The sequence below is a fragment of the Physeter macrocephalus genome, chromosome 18 (genome assembly GCF_002837175.3).
Source record: "Physeter macrocephalus isolate SW-GA chromosome 18, ASM283717v5, whole genome shotgun sequence".
In the NCBI taxonomy this organism is placed as follows: Eukaryota; Metazoa; Chordata; class Mammalia; order Artiodactyla; family Physeteridae; genus Physeter; species Physeter macrocephalus.
This window is the reverse complement of record NC_041231.1, coordinates 69,353,183-69,367,087: the sequence shown is the minus strand read 5'-3', so window position 1 is coordinate 69,367,087 and position 13,905 is coordinate 69,353,183. Positions and strand designations below refer to the sequence as shown.

The following is a 13,905-nucleotide window of genomic DNA, read 5'->3' as shown; positions in this document are numbered from 1 at the left end:
GTTCTTCAATTCACAGAAGTTTTTAATTTTTTTTTTTTTTTTTTTTTTTTTTTGCGGTACGGGGGCCTCTCACTGCTGCGGCTTCTCCCGCCGCGGAGCACAGGCTCCGGACGCTCAGGCCCAGCGGCCATGGCTCACGGGCCCAGCCACTCCGCGGCATGCGGGATCCTCCCGGACTGGGGCACGAACCCGCATCCCCCGCATCGTCAGGTGGACTCCCAACCACTGCGCCACCAGGGAAGCCCAGAAGTTTTTAATTTTGATGAAGTCTAATTTATCAAAAATTTTTTGGTTTTGTTTCTCAGGCTTTTGTTGTCATGTCTAAGAATTTGGCCTATGTTACCAAATCCAGGGTCATTAAGATTTACCCCTGGGGCTTCCCTGGTGGCGCAGTGGTTGCGCGTCCACCTGCCGATGCAGGGGAACCGGGTTCGCGCCCCGGACTGGGAGGATCCCACGTGCCGCGGAGCGGCTGGGCCCGTGAGCCATGGCCGCTGAGCCTGCGCGTCCGGAGCCTGTGCTCCGCAACGGGAGAGGCCACAGCAGACAAAAAAAAGATTTACCCCTGTTTATAGTTTTAGCTCTTACGTTTAGGTTGTTGGTCCACTATGAGTTAATTTTTTTATATGGCATGAAGTAGGAGTCTAACAAAGACTCCTATTTAAAAGCATAATTTCATGAAACCTCCACATTGTACTTTTTAAAAATTAATTATTTGGCTGCACCTCGTGGCTTGCGGGCTCTTAGTTCCTCAGCCAGGGATTGAACCCAGGCCACTGCAGTGGAAGTGCCGAGTCCTAACCACTGGGCCGCCAGGGAATTCCCTCACATAGTACTTTTAATATCCCTTGATTAAATATATATACACACCAACCTAAAACTACTGTGGATTTTATATTATTTTAAGCTATTCCATGTTGTATTAATCAAAGCAGAGTTTATATATATTTTTAAAAAATAGTGCTTGTAAGTTTAAGACATTATTTTCTCAGTCCATGGGCTATATACTGGTGACTGTATATGGATTCATGGATTTCCTTCTTATATCTTGTGGCCCCCTCTAAGTCTTCAGATCATAGATTTTGTAGAAGAGCATCAGGAGAATCTATCATGGCAAGAAGAAAAGGGATTAAAGTTGAAGAAAAAGGTAGAATTTCCAAGGGCTCATAGTTGCAGAGACCTTAAGTGGGAGACAGAATACTGGAAGGTAGGGAACTGGAAGTGAGTGGTGGGATCTGTGAGCGCCAGAGAGGAAGGAGTGATTTCTTTCAGGCAACAAAGATGACTGCAGAGTAGAAGTTAAGTGCTGGGGAGTGGAGGGGTGGGTGGGGAATACGGTTTGGAATCGGGCCTGAGGCCCAAAAGACATCATCAGAAAATGATTGTTTAGGGAGCAATTGAGGATTCCTTTAGTTCTGGAAATAATGCCTACCCAGTGCTACCTCCAAATGAGGAGTAAAGTTAACTTTATTTGCATCTGTCCTAGAGAGGGTTAAGGAAAAGAAACTAGGGAAATTCTAGATTTTATTTCAACCATGACTCCAATACTGGTTAAGTTTGAATTAGTAACCTATATTCTATATCAATATTTTGTGTTTGGTTTCTTTTCGTTTCTTTTTTTAAAATTAATTTTATTGCAGTATAGTTGCTTTACAATTGTTGCGTTAATTTCTCCTGTACAGCAAAGTGACTCAGTTATATATGTATTCTTTTTCATATTCTTTTTCATTATGGTTTATCACAGGATATTGAATATATTTCCCTGTGCTATACAGTACGACCTTGTTGTTTATCCATCCTATATATACTAGTTTGCATCTGCTAGTCCCAAACTCCCAATCCTTCCCTCTGCCACTGCTCCCCCCCACCCCGCCCTTGGCACCCACCAGTCTGTTCTCTATGTCTGTGAGTCTGTTTCTGTTTCATAGATATGTTCATTTGTGTCGTATTTTAGATTCCACGTATAGGTGATATCATACGGTATTTGTCTTTCTTTCTGACTTACTTTGCTAGGTATGATATTCTCTAGGTCCATCCATGTTGCTGCAAATAGCATTATTTCATTCTTTTTTATGGCTGAGTAATATTCCATTGTGTATATATGTACCACCTCTTCTTTATCCATTCATCTGTTGATGGACATTTAGATTGTTTCCTTGTTTTGGCTATTGCAAATAGTGCTGCTGTGAACATAGGGGTGCATGTATCTTTTTAGTTTTATCTGGGTATATGTCCAGGAATGGGATTGCTGGATCAAATGGCAACACTTTTTAGTTTTTTGAGGAACCTCCATACTGTTTTCCATAGTGGCTGCACCAATTTACATTCCCACCAACACTTTAGGGGGGTTCCCTTTTCTCCACATCCTCTCCAGCATTTATTATTTGTAGACATTTTAATGATGGCCATTAAATGTCATTTCTTGATAAAGTTTCCAGTAAAAGAATTCCAGTTTTATCTCAGCTGAAAGAATGATGAAAAGAAATCTTTCTTGTCCTCATGTCGGTGAGAGAGTTAGGTTCTCAGCGCATACTTAGAGCTTAGGGTGATGTGTAGTATCGGCCTATGGCCATCTGATGGAGCAGGACCTGGGGCACACAGGAGTGAGAACCTTGGAGGGAAAGTTGGGACTGTGGTGCCAACTAGGCCCAAGGCCAGCTCTTCATAGCACTCACAGGCTCATCAGTGACAATCTTTGTTTTTTGTGTTTTTTTGAGTGTCTTTGTCAGCTGTGTGTTCAAAGGGCTTTAGAGAAATGAACAAAGGAGAGGATAGATTGGACAACTGAGTGAGAGTCTGAGGGGGGAACACATAATGGCCACTGCTTCAGATGCCCTTCTGCTTTTACTAGGCAGATTGTCTGCTTTTTCATACAGAAATGAAAGCTACTTTTCAAGAAGTGATTTGGAGAGGTATCAACAAAGAATGGATCTTAGGTATTTTTTTGTGGTGTTTAAACTCTGAATTTGTATGAATGTGTCTTTTTGAGTTTTTAACTACCCATGTGACCTCTGTGACTTTCAGGTGCTACTTGTGAGCAGTAGTCGCCATCCAGACCGATGGATTGTCCCTGGAGGAGGCATGGAGCCCGAGGAGGAGCCAAGTGTGGCAGCAGTCCGTGAAGTCTGTGAGGAGGTGTGCACTGCGAACAAAGGGCACGGCTATACCTTGTCATCATGAACCTGTCATGTCTGTGTAGTTTTTTAATTTATCACCACTCACTGAATGAACAGACTCATGATCACAGAAAGAAAGCACTTAACAGTTACCACATGCCTCCTTGATTAAAGGGGCAGTCAGGTTGTGACATGGTGATGTTTATCAGGCACTCTGTGCAAGGGGAGGGCTCGTAGTAGTGACCGTATGTGATTATACGAGACAGTCCTTTGTGATTTCCTATGGATCTCTTCCCACGCTGCCTCTGTTACCTGTGGCAGAAGATCAAGAATCAAATAGTTCATCAGCCCTAAGAAATAAGAGGAGTAAGCAGTATTGGTATTAATGGCTTATTCTCATTAACCTTTGGGTGAGGAGGAGGGAGCCCTTGTTCTCCTATGCTCCCTGGGTCCTGGCAGTAGAGCAGTGGCTAAAGCAATAGTTCTGTTAGCCAGAAGTTGTTAATCGTGCACCTTGAGAGACAATAGTATCTTCTTTTTATTTGGTCACATGATATTCAACATATATGTATTGAGTTCTTGGGCCATGCCCAGTATATCTTACTAGATACTCTAGACTAAACAGTCAGAAGTCAAATCTTGGTTCCCTTACTTCAAGGGCTTACAATTTTGTTGAGGAAACTGAGAAACAAATTGCAATTCAAAACCAGGAGGAAGGAACTAATGTTTCTCCATAGCCTCTTGTGGCAATACCATGCTCTGCTCTGCTTATGCTAATCTCGTTTAGGAGTCCTAACTCAGTGGTGTAAGTTTTAACCACCCCCATTTACTTGCCTTGGCTACATAGTGCTTTTTAGATCCATTTCCTTGTTCCAGAAGGGACTTAAGACTGATTTTAAGGACATAAAGTAGAGCTTAGAAAAAGTCTAAATTCTGCATTTCTTTTGGGTCAAGCCCTTGCTGAAGTCTCTTAGACTAATTTTACTTTGGAATACCCAAGGAATTCTTTCCTTGCTCTGAAGTCCTGCAAACTTATGTTGACTCGTGCCACTCTCATTTTATCATATATCTGTGTATCTCTAACTAGATTGTAACCTCTGAGGACAAAGATTATATTTCCTATTTTAAATCCTCCCTTCTTGTGCCTAGTACACACTAGGTGAATAGAAAGTAATTAATACGTGCTTCGATGACAGATGGAACATAAAAGTCCTGAAGAAATACCCCAATTGGAAATTATCAGAGTTATTTCTGGAGGATCTCAAAGATTTGACTGTTCAAATAAGTGTGGTAGGGCCAATTGGTGGACCTAAGCTACATAATTTTGATTTCAATCTAGTTGGCTTCTGTGAGTTCTGAGGCACCTAAGGCAAAAGTGATGTTTGACAGAGTTATTGCGGCTCTGTGGATTCAGACAGGTTGTTGGAAGACCTGGAATAGACTGATGGTTCTAGAATAGAGAGGAAGGAAAAAATTCAGAGACCTTGGGCAAAACTTGCTGCCTGGTTTAGAAGTTTTGGGGGAAGTGTGACAGCTTTACCTCTGTAGAGCACATTTGGATTTGGCATCTGTCTCAGGAAAACTTATACCCATTGTTGTTACTATTGTTTCGTTGAGTGCTACAATTGAATTGTCCTTGGGTTATATAAGTGCAACTAAGATGTAGAAAACTAGATGATTGCAATAGGAAGTACGGTGAGGGAGTTGAAAAGGATATAGGGTTACCCTTTTGTTTCCTGGAAATTACGTACCATCCTTCAGTCGGTAAAAGGGGGAATAGAGTGGAGAATAAAGTGGAGTTGGGACATGAGAAGGTGAACAATGCAGCACAGATAATTAAAGTATACTTTTCATATGGTCAATATCTTACCTACCTCCTGTCTTAAAGGGAATCCCAAGCTTGAAATTAAACCCTGCCTGCCATTCTCAGCCCTGAAGAATCCTGCCCGACTTTGAGCAAATTTTTTACTCTCCAGTCAAGAGTCATATCATACCCTGTTCTTTATTCCAGCATTATTGAGAGGATAAAGAATAAGGTACCAAATAAACCAAATATTCGTACAGACAGTTTAAATTAGAGAAATGTGTCATTATAAAGACAAACATTTCCGTGGCTTACATCAAAATAAAATGGAGGGGGTGGCTTTTCTAATTCCACGTCTGTCAACAGAGAATAAGACTTGAATCTGAGAGGATGTAGGTAGATATTTTTTATTGTCCTTGAAGGGTAGCTTTTGTAAGCAGAAACCACTGTTCAGGGGTTTATTTAGTTTTCAAAATGTTATGACTTTTTAAAAGCACACATTCAGGTAGGATGGGAATAAAACACAGACCTACTAGAGTATGGACTTGAGGATATGGGGAGGGGGAAGGGTAAGCTGTGACGAAGTGAGAGAGGGGAAGCAGCTGCATAGCACAGGGAGATCAGCTCTGTGCTTTGTGACCACCTAGAGGGGTGGGATAGGGAGGGTGGGAGGGAGGGAGACGCAAGAGGGGAGAGATATGGGAACATATGTATATGTATAACTGATTCACTTTGTTGTAAAGCAGAAACTAACACACCATTGTAAAACAGTTATACTCCAATAAAGATGTTAAAAAAAAAAAAACACATTCAAAAACTTTGTTCTTTCCTAATGCTTGAAGATCTGATTGCTATGTTTATAAGCAAAGGAGATTTTTAAGGGGCCTTTGGATAATGCCTAGGCCAGTTCATTGAAGAGTTTTAGATGTTTCAAATTACATTTATAAATTTAATTAATTTGATTGCTTTTTAAAGAACGTCAGTTGTCTGACTTTAAAAAAATGAAAATCTTATGAGGCTCTTCAGCAAAATGTCCTGTGAATGTCATGTATTAAACTTATAAATAAGATGAATCTTAAATATTCCCATAGTGTATATAAACTTACTAAGATTTTCAACTTAAAATCACAAGTCAGAAATAAGTTATTCAGTTATACTTTCAAAGTCGAGGTTACTGTCTAATAGGCCAAATTCTTTTAAACATTACAAAATCATAAAATATGTCTGGTCTCCTAAACCTTTCCTGTTAAATGAGGCCAGGACTCAGGGGTGGACTGTTAGGAAAGGCCGATCCAGTTCACTGCAGCTCAGTCAAGACTATAACTTCACAAGGCTGACTGGCAGTCATGGAATCCACGTGGGTGGTGATGGGTACTGAGTGAGCCATCTGTAGTATCTGGCACACTAGGCTAACTTTGTGCTTCACCCTGAAGGTCTCTTCCTCCATGCAGTCTTCATGATTCCTCCCTGCAGACTTGTTCTCCGTATGTGTTTCCATTGCAGTCTGTACTTCTAGCATCGTATTTATCATGTTTTATTCATATCGCTTGTCTAGTTGTCTTCTGTGCTAGACTTTACACTCTGTGTAGCCAGGTACCATTCTTTCTTGCTCACTGTTGAATCCCCAGTGCTTAACACATAACAAGTGCTGAACAAAATAAGTGCTGCAGTTTTTGGTGTGACTGCTAGAGCAGCCGCATAAATGCAGTTGAGGTAGGCCCTTTTGGGTTGTCAGGAGTAGACATAACATCTACAGGTCCCTCAGTTAATTGAGGGAGAAGAATATGGCAGTATCACAGCAGCTGTCCAGCCAGGCTGTGCAGAACTGGAAACTTAGGTCACAGAGCACAGGCAGGCCTTGCTCGCAGTGGGTGGATGGATGGTGGGAACACACTGTAGCTCAAGAGCCTGGTCACCATACCAGAGGCCCAGCCCCTCTCTTCCACTGTGGAGCGCTGCCTTTCTAATGTCTTCTTAGCCTCCCGGCTTCTGCTTACCACTTTTTTTTTTTTTAAGAAAATTTATATTATTTATTTATTTTTGGCTGCGTTGGGTCTTCATTGCTGCACGCGGGCTTTCTCTAGTTGCAGTGAGTGGGGGCTACTCTTCATTGCAGTGCGCAGGCTTCTCATTGCGGTGGGCTTCTCTTGTTGCAGAGCACGGGCTGTAGGTGCAAGGGCTCAATAGTTGTAGCACGTGGGCTCTAGAGCACAGGCTCAGTAGTTGTAGCACGTGGGCTCAGTAGTTGTGGCTCGCGGGCTCTAGAGCACAGGCTCAATAGTTGTGGCACACAGGCTTAGTTGCTCCGCGGCATGTGGGATCTTCCCGGACTAGGGCTCGAACCCATGTCCCCTGCATTGGCAGGCAGATTCTCAACCATTGCGCCACCAGGGAAGTCCCAACTTACCACCTTTTGTTTGGTGTTTTTCCTCCCTTGTGCGTCACTAACCTGTCTGTTGACTCACTCCATCTGTGTATCTCACATTCAGCCTTCCTGAGAGAGGACTTGATCGGTTTTGCCTACTTACAACCTTCAAGAGCTGCTAGGCCACATCAGTTTCTAGCCATTTTGAAGATGTCTGCTTTACCTTTGCATCAGTTGCTGATTTCTTATTCCTCTAACTGATCTCAGAGTGGCAAGGTCATGTGCTATAAAACATGACAGCCTGTGCTTAAGTACTGCCTGCAGCAGCTGTACCAATGGTCCTGTGTATGTAGTAAAAAGATATTTAATAACACAGGAAAATATTTGCAGCACATTCCTAAGTGATCAAAGCAGGTTATGAAACAGTATTTATGATAGAAAACCATTTAGTGGGGAAGAAATATGTGTGTCTATTTGTACAGAAAGAACAGATTACACTACTTGTACACTTACTATGTGCCAAGCTATGTTTAAGGGTTTTGCATATGTCGCCTCATTTCCTCACCAGATCTAATGAGGTAGGAACTGTTATTATCTACATTTTACAGGTTGAGAGTCAATGAGATCAAGTAATTTGTCCTGGCACACCAGGACAAATTGTGCCCAGCTAAATGTGCTCAAGTGCTCCAGGTAAGATTTGAATCCAGAACATCTAGTCTTAGCACCCACACTCCTAATGCCTTGAAAGAATGCCCATCAGATGTTCACAGTGGTTATCTTTGCGTTAGCTCTTAGATTATCAAGTTTTCTAAATTGAACATATATTTGTTACTAGAAAAATTTTCTGTATAAACGTGAATGGAATGAGGTTATTAAGTAGTTTATCATGGCATTGTCAGTCCTAGATACCATAAAACTCAACCTGTTCTGAAGCTTTGTTCAACCCAGCTTAAAACTTTTAGCATATTGGCTGAATCTCAGAAACATAAATCTGTAGCACTTGAAACATTACCAGTCACATTTAAAGGGCTGAACTTCTGTGGCAGTCCAGTGGTTAAGACTTCACCTTCCAGTGCAGGGGGTGCGGTTCTATCCCTAGTCAGGGAGCTAAGATCCCACGTGCCTCTCAGCCAAAAAACCAAAACATAAAACAGAAACAATATTGTAACAAATTCAGTAAAGACTTTAAAAATGGTCCACATCAAAAAAAACCCCAAAATCTTTAAAGGGCTGAAATATTCCCTTTTGGAAACTAGCTTCCATTTTTTAACTGCTTCTAGTTAAAGTCCTATTGTAGTGACCCCTCAGAGGGATGAGGCTTTCTCCCAGGACTGGCCATGGGCCTTGGTAACAGTGCATCTCTAGCAAAGGCTAGTATGAGCCAGCCATGTGATGTTCTCTCTGTAATAAAAAAGAAAAGCACTTCTTTGTGTGGTTTTCAGAGCTATTCTTTCTTGCTAATTCAATGGGAAAGGTAAAACTGCTGCCTGACAGGGAAGAAAGAGAAGCTGGATCTGAAACTGTTCTGTCTTCTGTTCAACTGTTATGTTTCCATTTCTTTCATCCATTCTCACCTCAGCCAAACCAAGAATGTTATCACAAAGATACAGTACATCTGAAAACAAAAACAGGAAAAAATTATGTGCAGACTTCAACTGCATTCTCTTCAAGGGTGACAAAGATGGGTACCTTCTGCCTTTAGAGAAATGTAGCCAGTGATAACTGAGAGTGTGGCCAAATGCCAGTTCCTTTTATCTGCTGCCGCATGTCTGGACAAGGTCTATATCCATATCCATTTCTAGCATATAAATTATAAAGTTTTTGTAGGCAGCCTGATAATTAACCTGTGACATAGGCCTAGCTTTAAAAAAAACAAGGAACTTGTTCTCTCATTTCCTCACCTGTGTCCTAATATCACACTTCTCTGCTGCTCCTTTGTCTCTTACCACCTGTTGCTTTGCCACATAAATTCACCGTCATGGAAATTTTTTCAAGTCAGTGATGTCGCTTTAAACTTCCTTGTACCTTGCTGCCCTCCCTCAAGTTTTTGGGGGTTTTTGTTTTGTTTTGGCCTTGCTGCGCAGCTCGTGGCTTCTTATATTTCCCCGACCAGGGATCGAACCTGCGCTGCCTGCAGTGGAAGCGTGGTGTCTTAACCATTGGACCGCGAGGGGGGAATTCTGTCAAGTTTTTGATACACTGTCTTATGTAAACATTTCACAGCATGTTTGACTGAATTCACCTTCATTTAAGATAGTTTTTTGAACATCTAGATGCTTTATTATAGTATCAAGGATCATGGTTGCCTTGAGCCCAGAGCTGCTTCCTGATTATCTCTAGCCTTACTAATCTTATTTATGTCAGCCTATCAAGAATTTATTGTAACCCTTCTTGATCTCATTTGTATTTTCAGATAAGAACAGGGAAAATGCCATAGTGAACTTTATTTTTAAAATCTATATCTTCTTATCCCAATTCCTGTACTATGTGTTCCCTGTCCCTGCAAAAAAAAAAAAAAAAAAGGTTGTACTCTCTTTATGTAACATAGCAACCAGAAGGCTCCCGTTGGTATCTCAGAACTGTCTCTGACAGAGAAACAGTGTTTCATGTCTCTTGTTATATACAAGTAGAACATTTGAAAAGCCTGTGACTACTTGGGAATAATTTGAAATACAGTTTTGTCAGCCTTTTTCTTAGCTTAGTGTTTGACTCTGTTTGGAGTGGAGAAAAAAGTGAAGGCTCTGTGTGACTGTGTTGTATTTTCATCTTTACTTTTTGGCCCAGCCTAAACAGTTATGAATGGAAGGTGGGGATAGTGTATCACAGAATTTATTAGGGAAATACATTAATTTTTTTAAATTTAGAACTTTAACCACAAAATATATATCAAAATATATTAAGAATAATTTCAGTCATTTCAACATGATAAATAAAACAGGGAAGTAATGTAGACCAGGGGTCTCCAGCTCATAAGCTTGTAGGGAAGCAGTCAGGCAGTTGACGGTGGGTGTAGCTCTGGTAAAGTGGGGAGAGCCTACCCTAGACCAGAGACTGTCCTCTTCAGGCCCAGCCGGTAGTTTTCATGTGGCAATTAAGACGCAGTGTGACTGATGTTTTAAGAGAAGCATGAAAGCTGGATTTTTAAAAAATATATATATAGTTTTATAAATTTATTTTATTTTTGGCTGCGTTGGGTCTTCGTTGCTACGCACGGGCTTTCTCCAGTTGCAGCGAGCGAGGGACACTCTTTGTTGCAGTGAGCGGGCTTCTCACTGCGGTGGCTTCTCTTGTTGCGGAGCACGGGGTCTAGGCCCGCGGGCTTCAGTAGCTGTGGCTCGCGGGCTCTAGAGTGCAGGCTCAGTAGTTGTGGCGCACGGGCTTAGTTGCTCCATGGCATGTGGGATCTTCCCGGACCAGGGCTCGAACCGTATCCCCTGCATTGGCAGGGAGATTCTTAACCACTGCGCCACCAGGGAAGCCCCGAAAGCTGGATTCTTATTTGACGTCTCCTGATCTTTCAACATAAGCAACTAATTTTAAAAATTCGTTTTTAAAATGTCAATCAAATAATATATGCATAGTAGATTAAAACAATAGCAGTAGTAGTACTAAAAGGCTCATAATGGAAAACAACCAAAAGATGTGTTCTTTTTCTTTTTTATTTTCATCTTTATTGGAGAATAATTGCTTTATAATCGTGTGTCAGTTTCTGCTTTACAACAAAGTGAATCAGTTATACATATACATATGTTCCCATATCTCTTCCCTCCTGCGTCTAAGATGTGTTCTTAATTAGGTGGATGATCTGTTTTGCAGATTTTTATTTTGAACTGTAAACTGAGAAGCTCCAAGCTCTTGGAAGAAGGTAGTTTTATTTTTTAGTCTCCTAAATGATAAATGAAGGCAAATAAAGGTTTATAACCTTCGGAATATTGTTTAATAGAAATGTTAATATGAGAAAATATATCCAGATGTAAATTACTGTAAATCAAGAGAGATCACAAACCAACCGCATTTGTTTGTTGAAAATCAGGCTTTATTTAGGTAGCATTTTCTGAATTTCTATTATTTAATTTAATTTTTTTTTTTTTTTTTTTTTTTTTGCAGTACACGGGCCTCTCACTGTTGTGGCCTCTCCCATTGTGGAGCACAGGCTCTGGACGCGCAGGCTCAGCGGCCATGGCTCCCGGGCCCAGCCGCTCCGCGGCATGTGGGACCTTCCCAGACCGGGGCACGAACCTGTGTCCCCTGCATCGACAGGTGGACTCTCAACCACTGCGCCACCAGGGAAGCCCTCTATTATTTAATTTTTAAGGAATTTAAAAACCACATGAATATGAATTATTAATAATATACATACATGTTATATGCACCTATAGATTTATCTTTAAAATTGATTTAAGGGAATTCCCTGGTGGTCCAGTGATTTGAATTCTGTGCTTCCACTGCAGGGGGCCCAGGTTCGATACCAGCCAGGAAACTAGGATCCCACAAGCCACTTGCCAAAAAATTAATAATAATAATAATAAATTTTTAAAAATTGCTTCAAAAATAGGCAAAGGATTTTTCTGTGGTTGAAATTTTTCAAAATAAAAAGTTCAGAAGAAAATAAGCTTAAACACTTATCATTTGCCACCTACACTCAAAGTCTTCAGGAAGAAACCACGAAGTACAACAATGATGGATGCCACTTTCCCCAAGAAAAATTGTGTTTTTATAAGTACTACCATGTCTTTATTTTTACTTGGTAAAAAGATAGATATTTTTAGCTTCTATGGTCAAAGCATTATAAAATGTAAGAATCATGTCTCTTATTGCATTATATTTAATTATCTTATTCTGGTAATTTATTCTTTTTTAAGAATTTAATGGGAAATGTGGCTCAGTGGTAAAACATTTCAGGAAAGCCTTTGTTCACCTAACATGGGATACATGTTTGTGTGTGGCAACATGTTTATTCTGTGGTCCTAGAAAAGCATATACCCAAAAATATAGCAAAAGAAGTTAAGAGCTTTTCCTTAGAAAAAGTCATTTTGAATATATAAAATGATCAGAGAAAACATACCATGTCTTAGATGGAAGACCGTTGGTGTGAGGCCATTTTATGTTAGAGTACAGATTGAATCCCGCGGATCTCTGGCAAAGGCCCTTAAGTAAATCCGTATTGAATCTCCTGTTTCTGGCAGCTGAGAACTTAGAAAGGGCCTTTCCTCTCAGTTACAGTTCAGGGATGAAAGGAGACCTTGGCATAGACACTGCCTCCAGTGAAGGGCTTGGCTGAGGCAGCTGTGATAATCCCTGTGCTCAGTTTTTGCTCTGTGCTCACATGACCGAGAATGTAATTCAACTCTGGCCCCAGAGCAAGGGAGGCCTGTTTCTCCTTTCAGAGGAGGACTCCTCTCTGCTCCTAGGCTGCCTCGAAATGGTAAATGGCTACTCCTGGGTTACTTCCACGATGACTTCCGGAGTCAACCTTAAAATGATTGAGAATTTTTAGTGACCGTCATTTCGACTTTTGTAAAAATACTTAATGGATACTCTTGGCTTTATGAAAAGTGTTATTCAAAATGTTATTACATATTTATGTTATTGACCTTGTTTAAATACACAGGTGCTTTTTTAAAAAAGTTTATTATTTATTTATTTTATTTTTGGCTGTGTTGGGTCTTCATTGCTGCACACGGGGTTTCTTTAGTTGCGGCAAGTGGGGGCTACTCTTCGTTGCAGTGCGTGGGCTTCTCATTGCAGTGGCTTCTCTTGTTGCGGAGCACAGGCTCTAGGCACGTGGGCTTCAGTAGTTGTGGCGCACGGGCTCAGCAGTTATAGTGCATGGGCTTAGTTGCTCCATGGCATGTGGGATCTTCCCGGACCAGGGCTCGAACCGTATCCCCTGCATTGGCAGGGAGATTCTTAACCACTGCGCCACCAGGGAAGCCCCGAAAGCTGGATTCTTATTTGACGTCTCCTGATCTTTCAACATAAGCAACTAATTTTAAAAATTCGTTTTTAAAATGTCAATCAAATAATATATGCATAGTAGATTAAAACAATAGCAGTAGTAGTACTAAAAGGCTCATAATGGAAAACAACCAAAAGATGTGTTCTTTTTCTTTTTTATTTTCATCTTTATTGGAGAATAATTGCTTTATAATCGTGTGTCAGTTTCTGCTTTACAACAAAGTGAATCAGTTATACATATACATATGTTCCCATATCTCTTCCCTCCTGCGTCTAAGATGTGTTCTTAATTAGGTGGATGATCTGTTTTGCAGATTTTTATTTTGAACTGTAAACTGAGAAGCTCCAAGCTCTTGGAAGAAGGTAGTTTTATTTTTTAGTCTCCTAAATGATAAATGAAGGCAAATAAAGGTTTATAACCTTCGGAATATTGTTTAATAGAAATGTTAATATGAGAAAATATATCCAGATGTAAATTACTGTAAATCAAGAGAGATCACAAACCAACCGCATTTGTTTGTTGAAAATCAGGCTTTATTTAGGTAGCATTTTCTGAATTTCTATTATTTAATTTAATTTTTTTTTTTTTTTTTTTTTTTTTGCAGTACACGGGCCTCTCACTGTTGTGGCCTCTCCCATTGTGGAGCACAGGCTCTGGACGC

At 40.7% G+C, this 13,905-nt stretch overlaps 1 protein-coding gene across 5 annotated transcripts in view; it reads left to right on the top strand.

Moving 5' to 3' along the window:
* Positions 1 to 13,905, top strand: part of NUDT3 (nudix hydrolase 3) — a 129,083-nt gene that overhangs the window by 66,702 nt on the left and 48,476 nt on the right. For all 5 annotated transcript variants that reach the window (XM_028478573.1, XM_007120644.2, XM_028478575.2 and 2 more), the window contains one exon: positions 3,025 to 3,135. In XM_028478573.1, the coding sequence (XP_028334374.1) occupies positions 3,025 to 3,135 (111 nt within the window). The remainder of the gene's footprint in view (positions 1 to 3,024; positions 3,136 to 13,905) is intronic.